The sequence below is a fragment of the Sus scrofa genome, chromosome 6 (genome assembly GCF_000003025.6).
Source record: "Sus scrofa isolate TJ Tabasco breed Duroc chromosome 6, Sscrofa11.1, whole genome shotgun sequence".
In the NCBI taxonomy this organism is placed as follows: domain Eukaryota; kingdom Metazoa; phylum Chordata; class Mammalia; order Artiodactyla; family Suidae; genus Sus; species Sus scrofa.
The window spans coordinates 43,422,608-43,442,865 of NC_010448.4; the positions used below are offsets into that span (position 1 = coordinate 43,422,608).

Below are 20,258 nucleotides of genomic sequence, written 5' to 3' on the forward strand. Positions count from 1 at the left end.
TCAGAGCTACAGCTGCTGGCCTAAGCCATAGCCACAGCAACGCCAGATCTGAGCTGCATCTGCAACCCACACCACAGCTCATGGCAACACTGGATCCTTAACCCACTGAGAGAGGCCAGGAATCAAACCCAAATCCTCATGAATCCTAGTCAGGTTTGTTAACCGTTGAGCCAGGAAGGGAACTCCTGGCCACTTGGGCAGGGCTGCCTGGGTTCACACACCCTGTTCCTCTGTGTCATGGTTATGTTTCACTCAGGAATGAACTTGACTCTCTGGTCCTCCTCATCTCCTGGGCCCACACCCAGTCACCTGTAGAATGAGTGAAACTATCAGAGAGTGATTCCTGCTCAGTTGACTTTCATTGCCCCTTTTATTGCAGTAAAATATACAGAATATACAGTTTACCATTTTAACCACTTGTAAGGCCAGTGGCATTAAGTACATTCCCATTTTTGTGCAGCCTTCACTGCTATGCATCTCCAGAACTTTTTTTCAGTCTTCCCTCCCCAGCTGGAAGTCTATCTGAATTAGTTGCTAACTCTCCATTCCTCCCTCCCCTGCAGCCCCTGGTAGCCACTTTTCTATGTCCTGTCTCTGAGTTTGACTACATGGAACTGTACAGTATCTGTCCTGTTGTGACTGGCTTCTTTCACATAGCATAATGTTCTCAAGGTTGACCTGTATTATGCCATGTGCTGCTTTCATTGCTTTTTGATCAACACATTCAAACTGCAGTTTTCTTTGAGAGTTTCGTAGCATACTGTATTTTAAAGGTTTGGGAATCATCCATGTTGTGACATCTAAATGACTTGTGTATTTGTGCATGTGTTTCCTGTGTTAATATACATGTATATATAGAAACAGAGTCATCATTTATCTCCCACACATATTTGAATCTTTGAGCCCCATGATTTGAAATCTGCCCTATCAACATTAAGATACAACGTGGCTGGAGTTCCCATCGTGGCACAGTGGTTAACGAATCCGACTAGGAACCATGAGGTTGCAGGTTCCTGGCCTCACTCAGTGGGTTGGGGATCCGGCGTTGCTGTGAACTATGGTGTAGGTCGCAGATGCAGCTCAGATCCCATGTTGCTATGGCTGTGGTGTAGGCTGGCGGCTATAGCTCCGATTCAACCCCTAGCCTGGGAACCTCCATATGCCACGGAAGCGGCCCTGGAAAAGGCAAAAAGACAAAAAAAAAAAAAAAAAAAAAAAAAGATACAGAGTGGCACCCTGGGAGTTCCCATTGTGGCTCAGTGGGTTAAGAACCTGACATAGACTCTTTGAGGATGTGGGTTCGCTCCTTGGCTTGATCAGTGGGTTAAGGATCCGGTGTTGCCACAAGCATAGATCACAGATGCGGCTTGGATCTGGTTTTGCTGTGGCTGTGGCGTAGGCCTGCAGCTGCCGCTCCAATTCAACCCCTAACCTGGGAATGTCCATATGCCTCAAGTGCAGCTGTAAAAAGAAAAAAAAGAAAGAAAAAAGAAAAAAAAAAGTAACATGCTGTGAGGAGTGTGCCTCAGATCTTAGGGAGCCGTCAGATTCCATTGGGCTCCCCAGGGGAGCTCAATTCCTTGCCTCTTGTTGGTTCGCAGTATTGGACTACTCGTTGGACCTGATTCCAACCCAGGCCTGATCAAAATGAATGCACAGCTCCCAGAAACATAAATGACCTTTTTAAAATTCCAGGTTCATGGAGTGCCTCTCTCCAGATGGCCCGATCACCTCTGTCTATTAACTCATGCTCATTCAACGTGCAGCCGTGGTTATCGATCACCTGTGCCAGGCACTGTGCTAAGTGCTGGGAATACAAAGAGGAGCAGAGGCTCCAAGAGTCTGAAACAAGCGTGTGCATCCTCTCCACACAGTGGGGGAAGGGCTGTAACTAAGGTACACACACTCACAAGATTGGAGGTACTGCCAGGGTGGCAGTGGGGGTGGGGAGGTTCTCGGTTTTTCTTCCTGCAGAATTACTGCTCCTTACCCTTGCCTTGTTGTCACAGAACACGCTGAAAATGTAAGAGGTCTGGGCAGAGATGGTACTTGCAGTGTGGTTTACCCCTGAGTAGCTATGGAGGGCACTGCAGCCTGTGACACCTTGCCCGGGCTCTCAGGACCCCCTTGCTGCAGCTGTGTGTTTGTAGACTTCCCCTCATCCTCTCCGTAGGAGCAGTGGTGGAAGCTGGATGGTGGCGTTCCTACTGAGGTCATGGGGACAAGGTTTGGCCTGTTTGAGCCTGATTTATGCCTCAGCCTTGTCTTTGGGTCCCCTTTCTCTCCCCCTGCAGAGAGCATGGGAGATTGGAAAGAATCCCTGCCTTGTAGCAGGGGAGTGGATAGCAAGTGAGTTAGTTCCCCCAGGAGTGGAGTGCAGTCTTGCCCGCCTGTGTGTGCCAAGGCGGGGCCCTGGCCGTTTCAGGACCCAGGTCAGCGCCCCCGCCGTGACCGTGGTGGGGCAGGCGTCTGCAGCCCCGCCTCAGAGTCTGAGCCCTTGCAGCCATTCGTCATCCTCGCAGAGCCCTGCAACTTTATGCCTACGCATAAAAACTGGAAGGACTCGTCCCAGAGTTTGCCGCTGCCACCACCACCGCTGCCGTTAGAGCAGTTTTAATTAGCTGCAGGATTTTAATGAGCTGAAATCAAGAAGAACCCCATCTCAGAAGTACGCAGGAGCCCCTCCACCCCCACCCCAACACAAGGAAGAACTCGTCTGACAAAACAGATGGAGGTGGTGGTTCTCAGGGGACCGGGCGGTGTGCTTTGTTTCCGCAAAGAGCAGATGAGTTACTGAGGCCAGGAGGCCGACGAGGGGAGCCGGGAGGTCAGCTCCAGCCCCGGCCTCGGCGGGGGCAGTGCTGGAGGCCCTGCCCCCTCTGCGGCCCTGGCGGAATGCTCGGTGCCAGATTCAAGGTGACGGCAGTGCCTGGCTCCTTTCTCCTCAAGTTGCCATAGCAGCCTCTCTCCCGTTGAGCGGCTTCTCCTGGAGCCCTCAGCCGGGAGGGACGTCATTGTTCGCTCCTGCCGGTTCGAGGAGGAGACTGACTGGACGGAGAACTTTCCCAGGCCCAGGGTTCGCATACCAAGTGGGTGCACCCATAGGCACGTGGCTGGACGCTTCCTGCTGCCTCCAGTGGGGCACGGGGGCAGGTCCCCACAGCCAGAGGGCATCCTCTGGGTGACTGGGTGACGGGGAGGTTGTGGGGGGGGAGTGTCCAGGCTTTGGAGCAGCCTTAGCCAAGTCTGTCCTTGGAGCCGTCTGTCCGTCTGCCTGCCGGCCCGTCGCCACTGGAGGTGCGTGTGTTTTGGCTGAATTCCCAAGTCCTTGCTTGTGCCCTGAAGTGAATTTTCTAAAGAGACCAATTTTTAAATCAGATAAATAAGGAAGTAGGAGCAATCCATGGCCTTGCCCTGTGTCCCAGGAGGTGTTTACAAGATTAATTGGATTTCTTTTTCTTACTGTAAAAATTGGTGACGCCATTCAGGCCTCTGGGAGAGAAGCCGCTGGGAGCACTCGGAATTGAGAGGCGGGCAGGACCTTCTGAAAACTCAGTGGGCTGTTTCTTTTTCTTGCCTTAACCCTCTGCCTTCGGCCCCCAGTTGTTTGGCTTTTCTTATTGTCTGTTGGTCTGAAGGGAAGCAGGGAAATCAGGGAGGGTTCTCCCCTTGTCAGCAGAGCCGAGTGTGATGCAGTGTGTACTGAGGATGCACCAGACCCAGGCGGGCACGGAGGCCTGTGGATGTGTTGACGGGGCCCTGGGCAGCCCGGCCCCAGCCAGTGACAGTGCAGTGTCCCCTCTCCAGGCAGCAGCTTAACTCCTGGGAGAGGGAGACAGCCTTTGGCCAGCATTTCCCCGTTGTCTTGAAAATAGCACGTGACTTTGAAGACAAGGACCCTTACGGGAACAATAGGGGGGCAGGCGGGCACCCCCTTTGGAGTGCCTGGTGGTCCGGAGGTGACCTCCCAACTGCCTCCCTTTCAAGGAAGGAGGTTCCTGCAGACTCTGTGATCTTGGCCCCCTCCTGGGGCATTGAAGACCCAGCCAGACTGCAAACCAGTGACCCAGGAGGGGAGGCTCACTAACCTTTGATTCCTGTTTGCAGGGAGCAGGGAGTGCTTGGATCAGATGGTCTCCAGTGAGAGCCAGCACTGGGCAGAGGGTGCTGGGGGCAGAGAGAAGGCTGGGGTCTGAGGCTTAGGGGCTGGGTCTGGGCGGGGGAAACCATGACTCTAGCACCAGCTTCCCGGGACATGGTGAGGGGGCGTGTGTCCTCTTGGGGGCCAACAAAGGAGAGAGTCTCTGACATGAGATGCTTGGACGGTTGATGTTCCTGCCACAGTGAAGGCTCAGAGCCTGGGGCTGTGCTCTCGTCCCCTCCCCCAGATTTGAGGGCGGGCATGTGGTGCCCACCCAGGGGCCGGGCACATGGGCTGGTGGGGCCTGGCTCCACTTCATCGGCTTGGTTTGGGAAGGTTCAGAAACAGGTGAGGACAGGTCATGGCTGCAGGACAAGGGCAATCTGTACTAGCTTGAATGGGGACAGAGTGAGAGGTTGGAGAGAAGAGGGGACAGACCAGCTCTTGTGTAGTCACTTCTGCAGTGCCAGGTAATATACCAGCAATTCACTGGTGATCACACATGCATCTGAGTCCCCTTTTTTGGTCAAATAGAGTCTTTGAGTGGCACTTTATTCGCTGCTTGACTGGGCAGCTGTGTGTGCTGTTCATCAGCTTGCTGCCCTTCCCTTCTCCCGCTCCTTACGGAATGTCCTGACATCAGAGTTCACCCTAGATCAGCCTCCTGGCAGGAAGTGTGCCAACACCACGGCCAGCATAAGCAGGGTTTCCTTAAAGCTGGGGCCTGACTTATAGGCTGACCCCCATGGGCCTTGCACACAGGCCTGTCATCACTAGGGGAAGGGCCTGGGAAACTGAATTTAATGGGCAACATCAAGAGTGGCCTGATTCTGGAGCTCCCATCGTGGCTCGGTGGTAAGGAACCTGACTAGTATCCCTGAGGATGTGGGTTCGATCCCTGGCCTCACTCAGTGGGTTAAGGATCTGGCATTGCTGTGAGCTGTGGTGTAGGTCACAGATATGCCTTGGATCCTGCATTCCTGTGGCTGTGGTGTAGGCTGGCAACTGTAGCTCCCACCGGACCCCTAGTCTGGGAACTTCCGTATGCCATGGGTGTGGCCCTAAAAAGCAGAAAGAAAGAAAGAAAGAAAGAAAAAAAAAGAGTGGCATTGCTCTTCCCCCGAGCCTGGGGCCTGCACTCCTGCATCTGTGTCTTGCAGGGTGATGAGCCAGGTCCCCAGGAGAGTCTCATCTGGGGCAGCCACAGAGGGGAAGACCTCAGCTCCTCATGAGGGGCTTTAGGGTCTGAGCCTTTGGGGACAGTGGCTGCCCCTTTTCATCCACTGGCAGGCCTGGGGTGGGAGTGTCCCTGGTGATGGCAGGAAGCGGCCGTCTTTCTCAGCAGTCAGGGGCCATTACAGTAAGGTCAGGGCTGGCTGGAAACCCCAGAACCAGCTCCAGAGGCAAACCCAGCCCAGCTGAACACTGCCTCCTGAACATAAAAGCTGGGAGGTCGTGGGAAACTCCTGCTCGGCACAGCCCAGAGAGCCTGGCTCTCAGGCACGTTCTGTGCGTGGAGGCCTGGGGCAGGTTAATTAAAGTTAACTGAGTGAAAAAATAATTACAGCGACTGCAGAGGGGAGAAACCCAAACCTGCAATTTAACTCTCCTCAGCCTCAGAGCTTTGCTGAGAACCGTCTCATCCTTGGGGATCTGTCTGGGCAGGGGAGGGAGGGGCTTCTCTTATTACCACTTCCTGCCTTGTCCCCGCCCCAGGCTGGGTGTAGAGGGATCATCTCCCGCATGGGGTACCAGGTCAGGGATGGGTTCCCTGGCCAAAGTACCACACCAAGAAGACCCCGGGCGGGGACTGTCCTTGTGTCATCTGCTCTGGGGCCCATTGGCCGCCCAGCGGTGGTCTCAGAGGCTGCTGGGAGCTGCCCACCTGGCCTCAGCTTCCCTTGGGCACCGCCCTCTGCCAGGGAAGGGCAAGTTCCCAGAGGGCTCCCTGGGTGAAAAGAGGGTGGTGTCCCAGGGCCCGGTGTCGGTAAGGGGACAGAGTGACCCTCCTCCTCCACAGGGGAGGCCTGTTGGAACCCTTGCCCGTCTAGCACAGCTCGCTGGGTGAGTCTCCCCTTCCACACCTGTCCCACTCCACCACGCCCCGCCCCGCGGCAGGAGCTTACCTCCTTCCTCCAGGCAGATGGCCTTGGGGCGCCCTCATCTTGACCCAGCTGGGGTCACTGATGGGCCCTGGGGTATTTGGAATTTCTTCCCCTTCAGGAAGAGCAAGGGTGAGGGCAAGTCTCGGGGGTAAGCTCTGGGTCTGCAGTATCCATGGGGGCACAGCCTTTGAGCCTGGGATCCATCAGATGAGCTCTAAGGGACAACCATGACCTGGCCAGAGCTTCAGCTCCTGCTGGTGCAGTTATCCAATGGGATCCCGATCCCTCAGCCTGTCCAAGAGGGGCAGTGCTGGCTGTGCAGGTGGGGATCAGTCCTTGGCGTCCTCTGGACCCGGGAGGCGCCTTCTTAGAGCCTCCTGTTCTGACATCCTTTTCCCCAGCTTGCTGTAGAGAGGCACCAGGACAGAGAGACCCAGGGGCTTCTCTGTCCACGGGGCTGGTTGGGAGGGATAAGAGCTCAGATTCCTGCCTGGGCAACCCAGGGGTGTGGCCACTGTCCCGGCTCTGGGTGTTGGGGCTCCACCCTGGGCTAGAAAGTGTTTCCCTCCATGGTTTTTCTAAGGGTCACAGATACAGGAGACCCTAACAGGAAGCTGGTATCTCGGCCACAGGTGGTGACCAAATGTCCCTTCATCCCTTGGGCTTGAAAGGGACACATCTAAGAAAGGGTGGAGGGGAGTTCCCATTGTGGCTCAGTGTGTTAAGAACCTGACTAGTATCCATGAGGATGCAGGTTCAATCCCTGGCCCCACTCAGTGGGTTAAGGACCCAGCATTGCCAACAGCTGCAGTGTAAGTAGCAGATGTAGCTCGGATCTGGCATGGATGTGGCTATAGCATAGGTGGCAGCTGCAGCTCCATTTCAACCCCCTAGCCTGGGAACTTCCCTATGCCGCAGGTGCAGCCCTTAAAAAAAGGGAAAAAAAGAAAAGGTGGAGGGATCCAGGGGTTACACTTGGTCTTGGGCACCGACTGGGGCCCTATGCCTCAGTGATGGACCGTCTTTCTCCCCCCCTGCTCCGTAGACCATGGCCTGATGGATGCCTGGTGTGGATGATGAGGGAAGAACGTGCCTCCCACACCCGAGAGGTGACCCCGGAGCAAGCCCGGGATGCCCCAGCGACCAGGAACGATGCGGCTGGCCTGCATGTTCTCGTCCATCCTGCTGTTTGGAGCCGCAGGCCTCCTCCTCTTCATCAGCCTGCAGGACCCCACGGAGCTCGCCCCCCAGCAGGTGCCAGGTGAGCCCTCGCACTCGGCACCACCGCCTGCTTGCCCCTGCTTTCCTGCCCGAGGTGCAGGCCTCCAACGCTGGCGCCAAGGCAGGGGTCCTGGTGCCCTGCCTCCCAGCAGGTGGAGGGGTCCTGGCCTCCTCCTGGCGGTCATCAGCCTCAATGTGGGAACACTGTCTGTTGTCAGACCACTAGCCCCAGGGATCTGGCCTTTGACCTCTGACCTCTGGCCCACACACTCCTCTTGGGAATAATGATCACCTGCCCGTCTCTTAGCTGGTGGTTGCCCTTGGTGAAACTCAGATTTAAGGAGGATTCTGTCAGATTATCTGGGACATCAGAGGACAAATAACTTCTCCCTGAGCCCAGGCCTCCAAAATGGGACTCTGATTCTCTGTCCAGCCCCAGGGACCCCCCTCAAATCCAGCCCCTCTAGCCCGGGCAGGCAGGTTGAGGTAATTCCTGGCTTTGGGAAGCTGAGGCAGCTCCTGCCAGCCCCTGACCTGCTGCCTCCTATCCCATTGGAGGGAAGCACCCTCCCTGACATGCAGAGGTGGGATGGCAGTGATGGGGAGAGCAGGAAGGATGGTTCTGGAGCCTCAGGCTGGCCTGGATGTGGAGAGGGGAACTTGGCAAGGCCCCTCTGGCTGGGAGAGCACAGCAGGGCTGGAGGGCGGCAGGTGTATGGCTGAGACCATGGAGCGCGCTGTTTTGGGGTGAAGGAAGGCATCATTGCTGGGCCAGAGCACCGGTGTGTCCCAGCAGTGGTCCTGGGGGCCATGTTAGGGGAGGGGCCATGAAGATGCTCCAGAGCTTCAGGATACGAACCAAACTGTATGAAAGAGGCATGGAGGCTTGGGGGATGGGCGGAGGGATTCCTGCACCATCCCTGCCCACAGCCTGTGGCACAGGAGTGCTGGGCAGGGCATGGGGCACCTGGCCCTCCCAGCCCCACCCTCAGCCATGGCTCACACTCTGCAGGCAGCCTGCACCCACCCTGAGCTCAGATTGAGGGCTCATAGGCACCACATGGAAAGGCAGAAGGAGCACGAGGAGGCCAGAGCTGAGGCCACAGGCCTGGCAGCTTGCCATCAGAGGCCCTGGTGGGAGAGGCCGATGAGTTGATTCTTCCGTCCCAGAGAAGCAGCCAGGAGATGGCAGGTGAGTCACTGGTGCTGACTCACGCCTGGACTGGACCCTCCTAGGGCTGGCTGTCAGAGCTGGGTCTGGCTGCTTCCTGGCTTCTGACGAAGCAAGGACCCGTGACCAAGCTGACTCCTTTACTGAGACTTTGCAGCCTCCTGTGAGCCCCAGAGTGGCCGATGACCCAGGGTCCACAGAACTGGGCTCCACGGGCAGTGCTGTCAGGGGGCACTGAGAGTTGATCTCTGCAGTTGGGTGTAGGATGGCACGAAGCTGCGGTGAGCCTCCCCCTGCAGACCCAGGTGAGGAGCACACTGGGATCTGGAGCTGCCTCCTTCTGGCCATAAGTGGAGCTGGACCACCCTCGCCACGTGCCAGGTGAGGGGCAACCTGGACGTTCTATGGAAATCACATCAAACACAGTCATAAAACTTTAAGTAATGCTTACGTTACTTTCCCTGAGCAAAGTGTTCCTGACACAGGCTGTTTGTGTTGATTTGTTACTATTCATTTATTCTTTCCCTGTACTTCTCACAGCAGCCTAATTGTGATTCGGTACCAAGAAAGCAATATCAAAGTAATTTTCCACAACATTAGTTACAATTTTCTTCTGATCTTTCAAGTGAAACAATCCCATCCTGTTGGCTTCTCTGAGCACATAAACCTTGATTACATTTATCTGTTGGAAACCGGTGCTTACAAAGTGTATGTATCCAGTTGCATGGGTGGGTGGCCCCAAGGGTCCCGGACAAGCCGAGATTTCTACCTGTGGATGGGAGGTGTAGACGAGGGAGGCTGCCCTGCTCTCTGGATCCGGCAAGGCTGATGGGGGGGAGGGGCTACTCTGACTTTCGCAGCGGCAGAAACTTCTTTGGGAATGGAGCATCTGGGACCTCCACTGGTGGCACTGACCAAGGTGGGAGGGGCGCGGGTGGGCAGGTGAAAATCCAGAAACGAGCTTGAGAGGGCAGGCAGAGCCTTGAGTTATTTGTGGTTCCTTGGGGTTGAGCTGTCCTTCAGATTTCTCCCGTGCAGCAATCAGGTGTTAGCAGCACCTGAACTTCTCAGAGATGTCAGCAAATCTCACCTGGTTTTATGCATTAGATACCATCCTATGGGGCTGCCAACTTTTGTAAACCTAGCAATATTTCCCAAAATGTTTACCCTATTTTCAATCAGATCTTTTGAAAACAAATTGCTGTCAGTTAACCTACCTTCATTCTAAGATTAGATTTTCTTGAGTAGTGGAGAAGTCACCTACCCAGCTCTTTTCCAAGTCTCCAAGATTGCCAGGCCCTGAGGCCTCAGGAAACTCACTTCTTGCCCCAGGAGACTCCACTTGCCTCTTCCCTAAGTGGAAGACTCGGAGAGCAAGCCAGACGGGAAATGGCACATCCCAAGGTGTTGGCCCTGGGAGTGCAGGAGGCACCCTCCACGCGTGTGTTTGGGCAGCCTGACTTTTTATAAGCTGCCTTTCTTTATAAACTTTCTATACTAGAGAGATTGGAACACACACAAAAGTAATTTAGGGGAGTTCCCTGGTGGCCTGGCAGATTCAAGATTCGGCATTGCCACTGTTATGGCGTGGGTTTGATCCCTGGCCTGGGAACTCCTGCATGCTGCAGTCATGCCCCCCTCCCCAAGTAGATTGGAAAAGTGCAATGAACCCCACCACCCCCAATGGCCCCATCCACAGCCCCATCCATTTCTCTCATTTCGAAACATATACCAAATGGCCTATTAATTCAGCCATAAGCATTTCAATATATTTTTCAGTTTAAAAGATAAGAACTCTTTTTAAATATGCAACATTTCTTTGATATCATCAAACATCCAGTGTTCAAATTTCTGGTTGTCCCACAAATGTCATAATTATCTTTATTTCCAGTATCACGTTATCTAGATAAGGCCCACATGTTGCAGTTGGTGGATGAGTTGTTGAACTTGCTCTCAGTCTGAGTCTCTGCACATCTTTTTTTTTTTTAATTTTAAAAATAAATTTATTGGAGTTCTCATCCTGGCTCATTGGAAACAAATCTGACTATCGTGGAAGGACGCAGGTTCGATCCCTGGTCTTGCTCAGTGGGTTAAGGATCCGGCGTTGCTGTGAGCTGTGTTGTGGGTTCAGACTCAGCTTGGATCCTGAGTGGCTGTGGGTGTGGTGTAGGCCGGCAGCCGTAGCTCCAATTTGACCCCTAGCCTGGGAACCTCCATATGCTTCAGGTGTGGCCCTAAAAAAGACCAAAAAAAAAATTTATTGAAGTAGAGTCAATTTACAATGTTGTGTTAATTTCTGCTGTACAGCTAAGTGATTCAGTTATATATATGTTGTATATATTCTTTTTCATCCCCTTTTCCATGATAGTTTATCCCAGGATATTGAATATTGTTCCCTGTGCTATACAGTCGGATCTTGTTTATCCATCCTATGTAAGATAGTTTGCATCTGCTAATTCCAAGCTCCCAATCCTCCCCTCCCCCTCCCCCACCCCCATTCCCACGCATCTTTATTTTTCTCTTGCTATTTATTCAAGGAAATTGGGTCTCAAGTCCTATAAGTTTCCCACCACTGGGACTTTTGCTCATGGTGCCCATTTGGTATAGCTCAGAACTGTCTGCTGCTCTTTGGTATTCCCTATAAATTAAGGAAATTTAGCAGCTTGATCAGATACAGGTTTGTATTTTCATCTTTGTCAAGAATTCATGTGCAGTCCTGTGTTCTTCCATCAGAAGGCACTCATCTGCCCAGCTTTCATTTGGCATGTCAGTCAGTCTCTGACCAGCCTCTCATTTGCAGCTATACAATGTGATATTCTAACCATATCCTTCCTTCTTCATTCCTCTAAGTGGAATGGATTTTGTTTCCATGGGATGAGGTGAGGCATTGTTAGTGACCCATGAAGCCAAAATGAGCAGTGGATTGATCAGCTTATTCATTGATAAATTTTTAAAAGGTGATCTTATGATACAGATTCTGTTGTTAGCACATGACAAATGGTCGTTTGTTTTTTTTTAATGTTTGGTTTTTGCAGTGAATTTTCTTAAAGCGGGCCACTCTGCGTTTTAGTGAATTAGCTCTTTGCTTTCCCAAAGCTGTGGAGTTGTGGGTGGGAGTACTGGGGACAGGGTGCCAATGATGGGGTGCCAAGGGGGGAGGGCAGCCATGGTGACAGCTCAGGGGCCCCAAGTGCAGATTAAGGACTGGACAGCCTCTAGTCCATAGCTGGCCCTGGGGCATTCCTTCCAGGGCATCCAGGAATAATAATAATAATAATAACAATAATAATAATAATAACGAATGTTTACCGTGTGCCAGGTCTTGTGCTAAGCCCTTTGCATGTTTTTTAGTTTTTGTTTTTTGGCCACACCTGTGACACATGGAAGTTCCCAGGCCAGGAACTGAATCTAAGGACCTATGCCACAGGTGCAGCAATACTAGAGCCTTTAACCTACCGTCCTGGGCTGGAGATCGAACCCTTGCCTCCACAGTGACCTGAGCTGCTACAGTTGGGTTCTTAACCCACTGTGCCACAATGGGAACTCCTTTGCATGTTTTAATGCATATAATTTTTGTAATAAAAGAGGTACCAAGACTTATAAGGGGGACGCACAGACAACACTACTGCTGGCTAACACTCCCAGCCACTCACTGTGCACAGGTGTTTAGCGCTCCTATAATACTTTCAGAAGCATCCCCCACCCCTGAGTTAAGTACTGGCACACCATTTGACAATTAACCTGAGTTAAGAGAGGTTAAAAGCCATGCCTATGGCCACACAGCTTTGGGCTTCAGAGTCAAGATTTATCCTGAGGCCGCTGGCTGTCGTCCACTGTACCTGTGGCCTTCCCAACAGCAGTGATGCTTGGTGCAGCCTGCCTGGGCCTGGAGCAGAGCCTTGCAGAGGGGAGTGTGGGCCAAGGTTCGGGGGTGTGAGAGAAGGTACGTTGGAAGAGCTCCCCATGCGTTAGGGGCTGGAGTGAGACTTGGGGCTGAAGACACAGGCAGGCTTGGGGCACCCTAAGTCCTTGGAGCCTTTGTCGCAGGCTCAGAGGGGAAGCTCTAGAGATTCTGAGAGGGCAGTGGCTGCATGTCGTGGAGCTGTGGGCAGGAGCAGAGGAGGAAACCACAAAAAGCATGGCTGGGAGGGGCTGAGCAAGGCCGGAAGACATGGCAAGGCCCAGGGCAGGTGGAGATGGGAGAGGGTGGTTCGGGGGCATCGTGGGGGGAGGCAAGGGTGGAGACCACGTGCATGGGAGGATAAGGAGGGTTAGGGTTAAGGGTTAGGGCAGCCGTCCAGGTTCAGGGTGACTCTGGCTCAGGGTTTCTGGCTCTGGCAGATGAAGTTAGGGGTGCCGCCCACCGAGGCAGACACTTCAGGGAGTAGGGATCTGGGGGTGGGGGTGCTGGAGACCACGTGGTCTCTTTGGGGCAGGTGGCATCTGAGATGCTGGACAGCGTGTGTGGGGTTGGCCTATGATTCCTCCACCCAGGGTTCCAGACTCACAGACTACAGGAACAAGTGGCAGGAGCAGGAAGCTCCCACTCTGCCAACCCATCTTCCACCTGCATTTCCATTCACAGGTTGTGCATTCGCTCCTTCCCTCTCATGCACCCAAGGGCAGGGTCCTGCCTGGAAGGGTCAGGAGGTCTTCCTGGAAGCGGGGAGCTGTGGGTTGCTTGTTTGCCTTCTCTAGTGCACAAGAGGTGACAGGATGCTGACCTCCAGTGGAAGCGATGAAGTGGACCCAGGTGAGACTCTGTTGGAGCCTGGATCATGCATCATGTATCTACAGAGTGCACGATGCTAAGTATCATGCCCAGTACCTCACAGTTAGAAATGGGCAGGAGGGAGTTCCTGCTGTGGCTCAGCGGGTTGAGAACCTGACTAGGATCCATGAGGATGCAGGTCGATACCTGGCCTTGATCAGTGGGTTAAGGATCCAGCGTTGCTGCAAGCTGTGGTATAGGTCATGGATGTGGTGCGGATCTGGCGTGGATGTGGCTGTGGTGTAGACCAGAAACTTCAGCTCTGATTCGATCCCTAGCCCGGGGAACTTCCATATCCTGCAGGGGCAGCCCTAAAAAGAAAAAGGAAAAAAAGAAAGAAAAGAAATAGGACAGGAGCTCCCGCCATGGCATAGTGAATTAAGAATCCAACTGTAGTGTCTTGGGTCACTGCAGAGGTGCTGTTTGACCCCCAGCCCCACGCAGTGGGTTAAGGATCCAGTATTGCCGCAGCTGCAGCGTGGGATTCGGTCTCTGGCCTGGGAACTTCCATATGCCACTGGTGCAGCCATAAAAAAGAAAAAAAATGAAATGGACAGAGCCAGAATTCCCATGCCCATGGGTCTGACCCACTTAAGGGCTCCCACGAGGCGAGGGCTCCTGTGTTGCCTGGAGAAAGTGTGGCCCTCGCTCTCAGTTCTGTTACTGGGAACACTTGGCCTTGCCTGTGCCAATGCTGAAGGCTACAGGACAATGTCAGAAGGTTTGTCTTGTTCCATAGCAACTGTCTTTGTCCAGGTGTGACCCCTTGTCACCCCGAGATGCACCACCCAGCTAAAAGTCCTAGGCATGCAAGGGCCGTAGGAATAACTGCCAAAAGGCTCTTGACAGCTCACCCACATGCAGGTGGTAATGGAATAAACGGAAGCACGGTGGCCGTCCCTCCTAACCTCCTCTCTAGAGTTGAACAAGGCTGGCCCTGGGGCAGGGGCAGCCTGCTGGAACCAGGGTGCCTAAGCCTATGCTCTTCCTGGGACCAGGGAGGGGCCAGCCCCTCCAGTTTCCATGGAGCTGTCTGCTTTGCCTGGGCAGGTGGGTTTTATTGGAATCCTCTCAAGTCTATCTCCTGAAACCATTTTCTAAAGGCATCGCCGAACATCATATATATTTCCTGCAAACCTTGCAAGGCTGACACCTCCTTGTTGTGACTGTGAATATCAGAAGTGACATGTAATTGTAGTGATCCATCCTGTTAAGTAGCTGGCAATATATCATTGCAAAATCAGCAGAGCTGGGATTCTCAGAACCGGTGTGTCTAAACAATGCACCTGCAAATGCTCTTCCCCAAACACCCACCCAGGGCTCACAAAGCCCGCCTCACCTCCCTCGCCTCGCCTGTCTGTGGCCACAGCCAAGAAAATCTGACCCTGGGTGAAACTGCTCACTGAGTTTTTAGTTCTCTGGAGTGCCCACTCTTCATCACAGAGCACACCCAGCTCTCAAAGTCAGGCTGGGGGGCTTGTAGGAGCGCTTCTTCCAAGCATGGCCGTGAGGCTTCCTACCTCCCTTTCCTCAACCGGAGTGCCTTTGTGGGGATTCTTTCTGGTGCCACAGGCTGGACAGTGAGCTGGGCCAGCCCAGCCATCCCTGTGCCATCCTAGGGAAGGAAACTGGTAGGGTCAGTGTGGACAGTTGGAGGGTTGGGGACCAGGATGGCTGAGCCCTGCCTCGATGGGGTGGGAGCACTGAGGCAGGGCCTGCAGATTAGGGGTGCCAGTCACGCTGTGTTCTGGGCTAATTCTAAGGTAGTGTTGATCGAAACTGGTGTGGAGGATGCCCACTGGAGTTGTGCAAAGGATGATACTGACAAAGGGGCAGACCTGGGACCTCCATATGGCAGTCTGGACAATTAGTGCCAGAAAGGGGGCGGGGCATCAGAACACACAGTCCTCAGGTGTGGGCACTAGTCTTGGGGTTTGATGGGCTCTGAGGGTGCCGATTTTGGAAGCTTCTCTGGAGTCTGCTTTTGAGGGAGGGCTTCATGAAGGACCCTCCCTACAGCCCTCCTTGGGAGGCCCTGCCCTCAGGGGTGCTCGGCAGTGGGAGGTTCTCTGCCCCCGCCCTCTCTCACCTGAGACTGCAGCTCCCTAGCATCTGCTTCCCTGAGGTGGTCCCCTTGTCCAGGTTCCCCCAGCCCTCTGCAGGCAGAGGGTACCATTTTGCTCCCTGCTGCAGAAGACGCTGTGGAGGTCTCCAGCCGGAGCCCCACTTTTCCTTTGGTGCGTTAAAATCTGCTAAATGAAAAATAATGAGCATGTAGGAACTAATAACAGGAATCACCTAATTAAATTAGGAAACAGACATCATATCACTCTAATCTGAAAATTGATATTAATAGAAAATGGTCCCAGCATTGTTATGCTAAAGGTTCCTAGGGGTGGGGAAATTAAAAAGGGAGCAGAACGGAAAATTGGGACGATCGTACCCAATAAGAGCGAGACTTATGTTCTCAAAGAACGAAAGATGCTAAAAATAGAAGACAGGATCAGGGTGGCTCTAATGAAGTAATGGACAAAGATGGCTTTGAAAACCACAGCGCTCCACGCGTGTGTACGATGATAATTTTTCAAATGAGACAAATGTATTTAAGCTTCAGTGTGCATGAAACCTAGTAATAGGTATCATTTATTGGTGCCAGGCACTGTCCCAGGTGCCTTTGTTTTATGTTCCTTCACCTTGTGAGACGCCTTATTGTTCTCGACTTATATTCAGAGAGGTTAGGTCAATTGCCCAAAGTCCCACAGCCGGAGTGGCCGGAGCCGGGATTCAAAACACAGATGTGCCTGCTTGCAAAGCCCTTCCTGGCCTCACTTTGCCCTCCCCGCCAGCTGCTGCTAGTTAATGTCAAGGTCTGCGGTTCTTGTATTTTCTGATGTTTTCCATTGGCTCCTCAAAGGGCATTTCTTGCCAACACCTGGCAGATGTCTTTGGCAGCCAGGCTCCCTGCCCCAGCCCCAGGGCTCCTCTGGCGTCTTGGTTAATAAAGCCCACACAAAGACACCTTCTGAAATTACAGTGCAGCTGAGAAACTGGGTCTCCCATTGTGTCCGGGGTTAAGCGGAGCTGGCGGTGCCGAGGCTCACACCACCCCCGGAAGCCCCGGGTTCAGGTCGTGTCCCCACAGCAGCTGGTTGTTCTCCCCACCCCAGGCCCCCACTCTGGGGGAATGAATTGGACTCTGTTCACCTGCGGTATGAATGGCATGAATCCTTACTCTGCGGGCCCGGAGCAGGGCTCAGGTGTGGGGTGACCCCTCCCCCATCCACCTGGCACAGAATGAATAGGAGGGAGCAGGGAGGAGGAGGAGCGCTTGGGATCTGCGTGAGATGCCCTGGAAGCATACCTGGTCTGGGCCGCCCTGGCAAGTGCACCTGGGTTAGCATTAGTGGGGCTCTTCTTACCCTGTCAACATGCACCCCCCCACCTCTGTACTATTCACCAACCAGGCATCCTCAGTGGCTGATGGTGGCAGGAGTCCTCCTGACATCAGAGACAAAGCCCCAACTCAGCCAGGAGCTCTGCCGGCCAGCACAGGAGGGTGGGGCCACACTCCAACCCCAACGTGGCACGGGGCACCCAGGGGTGGCCCCTTCTGCCGGACCTGCCACCCCACTCAGCCCCACTTGGCCTGCGGTCTCAGGGCTGTGGGAGGGGACGTGGGGAGAGGGGCTCAGGACACTGAATCCCACTGCCAGTGTGAGAAAGGGTCTCATCGGGTCCTGAGATGCGCTATCCAGGCTCTGCTAATGTTCCAGAAGTCCTAGGCAGCAGGGAGTGGTTCCCTGCCAGAACCAGGTCCAAGGACAGGGCTGTTGCTACGGTTGTTGTCCTTCTCCATGGCCACTGGGTGGTTCTTGTGTTTTTAAACCCTGAAAAGGTCATGGTGGTAGTTATGACAACGGAAGCGCTGGAGGCTGCTTCTGAAAGCCAGTGAGGGTCCACGGTGCAGTGGGCCTGTCAGGGACGCCCTGGGTGTGGGCTGAGGCCTATACCCCTCGGGCCAGGCCCTGTGGTGCTGTCACCCGAGCGGCAAATGCCTGCTGGATGGGAATGCCGGCCCCTCCTGTTTATGGCAACATCTTTCCTGTGATTCAGGGTCAGTGCGGGTCTCCTTCCTGAAGTCTTTGAAGGAAGCTGGGGGCTCAGGCTGATCCCATCTAAGCCAGAAGCTCATCGTTATGTATCTGCTGATGTTTTCATTCTAAAGCCTTTCTCCCGTGGATCTGTGGCTCTGAAGTTTTCACTCAAATCATGGTGGAACCCAGTAGACAGTTCTCTCACTTAAAAATTTTTTTCTCTGGAGTTCCCATCATGGCGCAGTGGAAACGAATCCAATTAGGAACCACGAGGTTGCGGGTTCAATCCCTGGCCTCACTCAGTGGATTAAGGATCCAGCGCTGCCATGAGCTGTAGTATACAGGTCCCAGACTCGGCTTTGATCTGGCGTTGCTGAGGCTGTGGTGTAGGCTGGTGGCAACAGCTCCGATTCAACCCCTAGCCTAGGAACCTCCATATGCCACGGGTGCAGCCCTAAAAAGGTAAAAATTTAAAAAAAAATTTTTTTCTTTATTTAGGAGTTCCCATGTGGCTCAGTGGGTTAAGGACCTTACATTGTCTCTCTGAGGATGCGGGTTTGATCCCTGGCCTTGATCAGTAGGTTAAGGATCTGGTGTTGCCATGAGCTGTGGTATAGGTTGCAGATGCGGCTCAGATCCCGTGTTGCTGTGGCTGTGGCGTAGGCTGGCAGCTGTAGCTCCAATTCAGCCCTTAGCTTGGGGACTTCCATATGCCTTATGCCTCGGGTGCAGCCATAAAAAATTAAAACAAAAAAAAATTTTTTTACTTTATATGGGAAAAATAGCCAAACTTAAATGGCCGCCGCTGCCCCCAAACAGCTACTGCTCACCTGGCTCCTGATGGAAGGCTAAGGAGCCCTGGGATGCCGTCAGGCAGGAAGCTGGGGTCTGCTTCTCACCAAGCCCTGCAGCCTAGCCATGGCCTTTCCTGGCCCTCCTCAGAAGTCCTAAAGACCAGCCACCTATAGAGGAGGCTGGCCTCTGTCCAAGCTCCCCGCTTGGCCAGCTTGGTTGTCCCCAAAGCAGGTCAAGTGTCTAGTGTCCGATCAGTGGGTCTCAGCCCAGGTGACTCCAACCTGGGATGGACCGAGGAGGTGATCTGTGAACCCCGCACATTCTGGTTGTGTTTCTGAAGGTGCTTCTTCATCCTAGGAAGAAAAGGCTGCATGGAAGGAGTCACAGAGCCCCACCCCACCTCCCCAAAGGCTGCAAGCATTTCTGATTATTCTCCACCTTTGCCTTTGGGGTCTGGGCTTTCCTAGAGGAAGGGAGATAGAGAAGAGGAAGGGATGGGGGGTGTCATTAAAAACCCATGGGTCACCAGGTCCATCAGAAAGTGACAGCACAGAGCTACTGGGGGGAGAGGGACGTAGGGAATGGGGTGGGGGAGGGGGTGGGGACAGATGGTTCCTGGCTTCTTGGGCTGCCACTCAGCTCCAGCCAAGAGTTCTGTGTGGAAGGCAGGCCCAAGGTGGCCAGATCCTCCTTTTAATTTTTTTCTTTTTTCGAAGAAGCTAAGACTCTTTAACATATAGTTTTTTATCATTTCTTCTAATGTTTAAGTGGCAGCTCAAATTTGAGAAGGTGTTTCCAGAGTTGGTTGGTCATGCTTGGCACCTTCTGTTGGTTGGATGGGCAGAAGGAGAGGGTCTGTCCACTATCCCACCCTCCCTCAGGCCGAGATCTGCCCCCTCCCTAGGCAACCCCCACCCCTGCCCCCAGGATGCAGAGGTGGTGGGTCTCCCTGGTGGGCACCATTAACTCCTTCCAGCCCGTAGGACTCTCTTTAAGCCAGTCCACGAGTGAGTCATAGGCAGAGCTTCTCCAGCTGCCTGGGTACCAACAATGGCCTCCCAGAGCCCAAGGGCCCCTGCCCAGTTTGAGGGGCCAGGAGTCCTGCCAGATCACCATTTACCATTCAGGCTTGGGAGCTGGGGGCTGGGAAAGTGACTGGTCAGTGAGGTGTCAGGGAGACAACTACCAGGGGGTGGCCTCCACATATGGAGCAATGCCCCTGGGGCTGTGAGAAGTCCCAGTAGTATCCATGGAGGTGGCACTGTATGAACAGTGATGGTGGTATGAGTGCCTGGTGCCACGTACGACACTTTACGTGCTTTATACATATCCCTGCCCTGAAACCTCGCAGCAACCCGTCTCCATTTTACATGTGGGGAAACTGAGGCACAGAGAGGCTGAGTCACTTGTCCAAGGTCACACCACCAGGAAGTGGCAGTGCCTAAACTCCAACCTGGGTCTTTGGATCCCCAAGACATAAGGTCTTACGGGCGGCTCTGGCAGTTACTCAGAGCTGAGACATTATGTTGGAGGGCCAGCCTGAGGACCTGCACACACTGCCACACAGATATGTTGGGCGTGTTTCATTCCTGTGCATTGCAGACACATTCTGATGTGTGCATATGTGTGCTGGTGAAGGGCAAGGACCTGTGTGTGTGTGTGTGTGTGTATGTGTGTGTGTGTGATCTGCCCTGGCCTGTAAGAGCCTGTACACAGCCATGATGTATGCCTTGGGCTTGCAGCTCACATGGAAAGCACTTCCCACTGAAGCCTGGGGCTGGCTGCTCTGAGCATACACTGATGGTCACATCAGCCATGAGCAGGTGCGGGACACACACAGTTAGGGCCCCGACTGGGGCAGATCCCTGGGGCACCAGGGTGGAAGTTGTCTGTGGGTTGTCTGTCACGCCAGATGTGGGTGAGGAATTAATTGCCATTCCAGCAGGAACTCGGCAAAACC

At 53.7% G+C, this 20,258-nt stretch overlaps 1 protein-coding gene across 3 annotated transcripts in view; it reads left to right on the forward strand.

The window, feature by feature from the left end:
• CHST8 (carbohydrate sulfotransferase 8) overlaps positions 1–20,258 on the forward strand; it is a 121,815-nt gene that overhangs the window by 51,172 nt on the left and 50,385 nt on the right. Inside the window, exons 1-2 of one of the 3 annotated variants that reach the window (XM_021094298.1) lie at positions 2,403–3,297; positions 7,292–7,507. In XM_021094298.1, coding sequence (XP_020949957.1) covers positions 7,378–7,507 — 130 coding nt within the window. In that variant the 5' untranslated portion in view covers positions 2,403–3,297; positions 7,292–7,377. Of the gene's footprint in view, positions 1–2,402; positions 3,298–7,291; positions 7,508–11,781; positions 12,582–13,223; positions 13,392–20,258 lie in introns of those variants that run through there. The other 2 variants (XM_021094300.1, XM_021094299.1) reach the window with 2 other exon arrangements.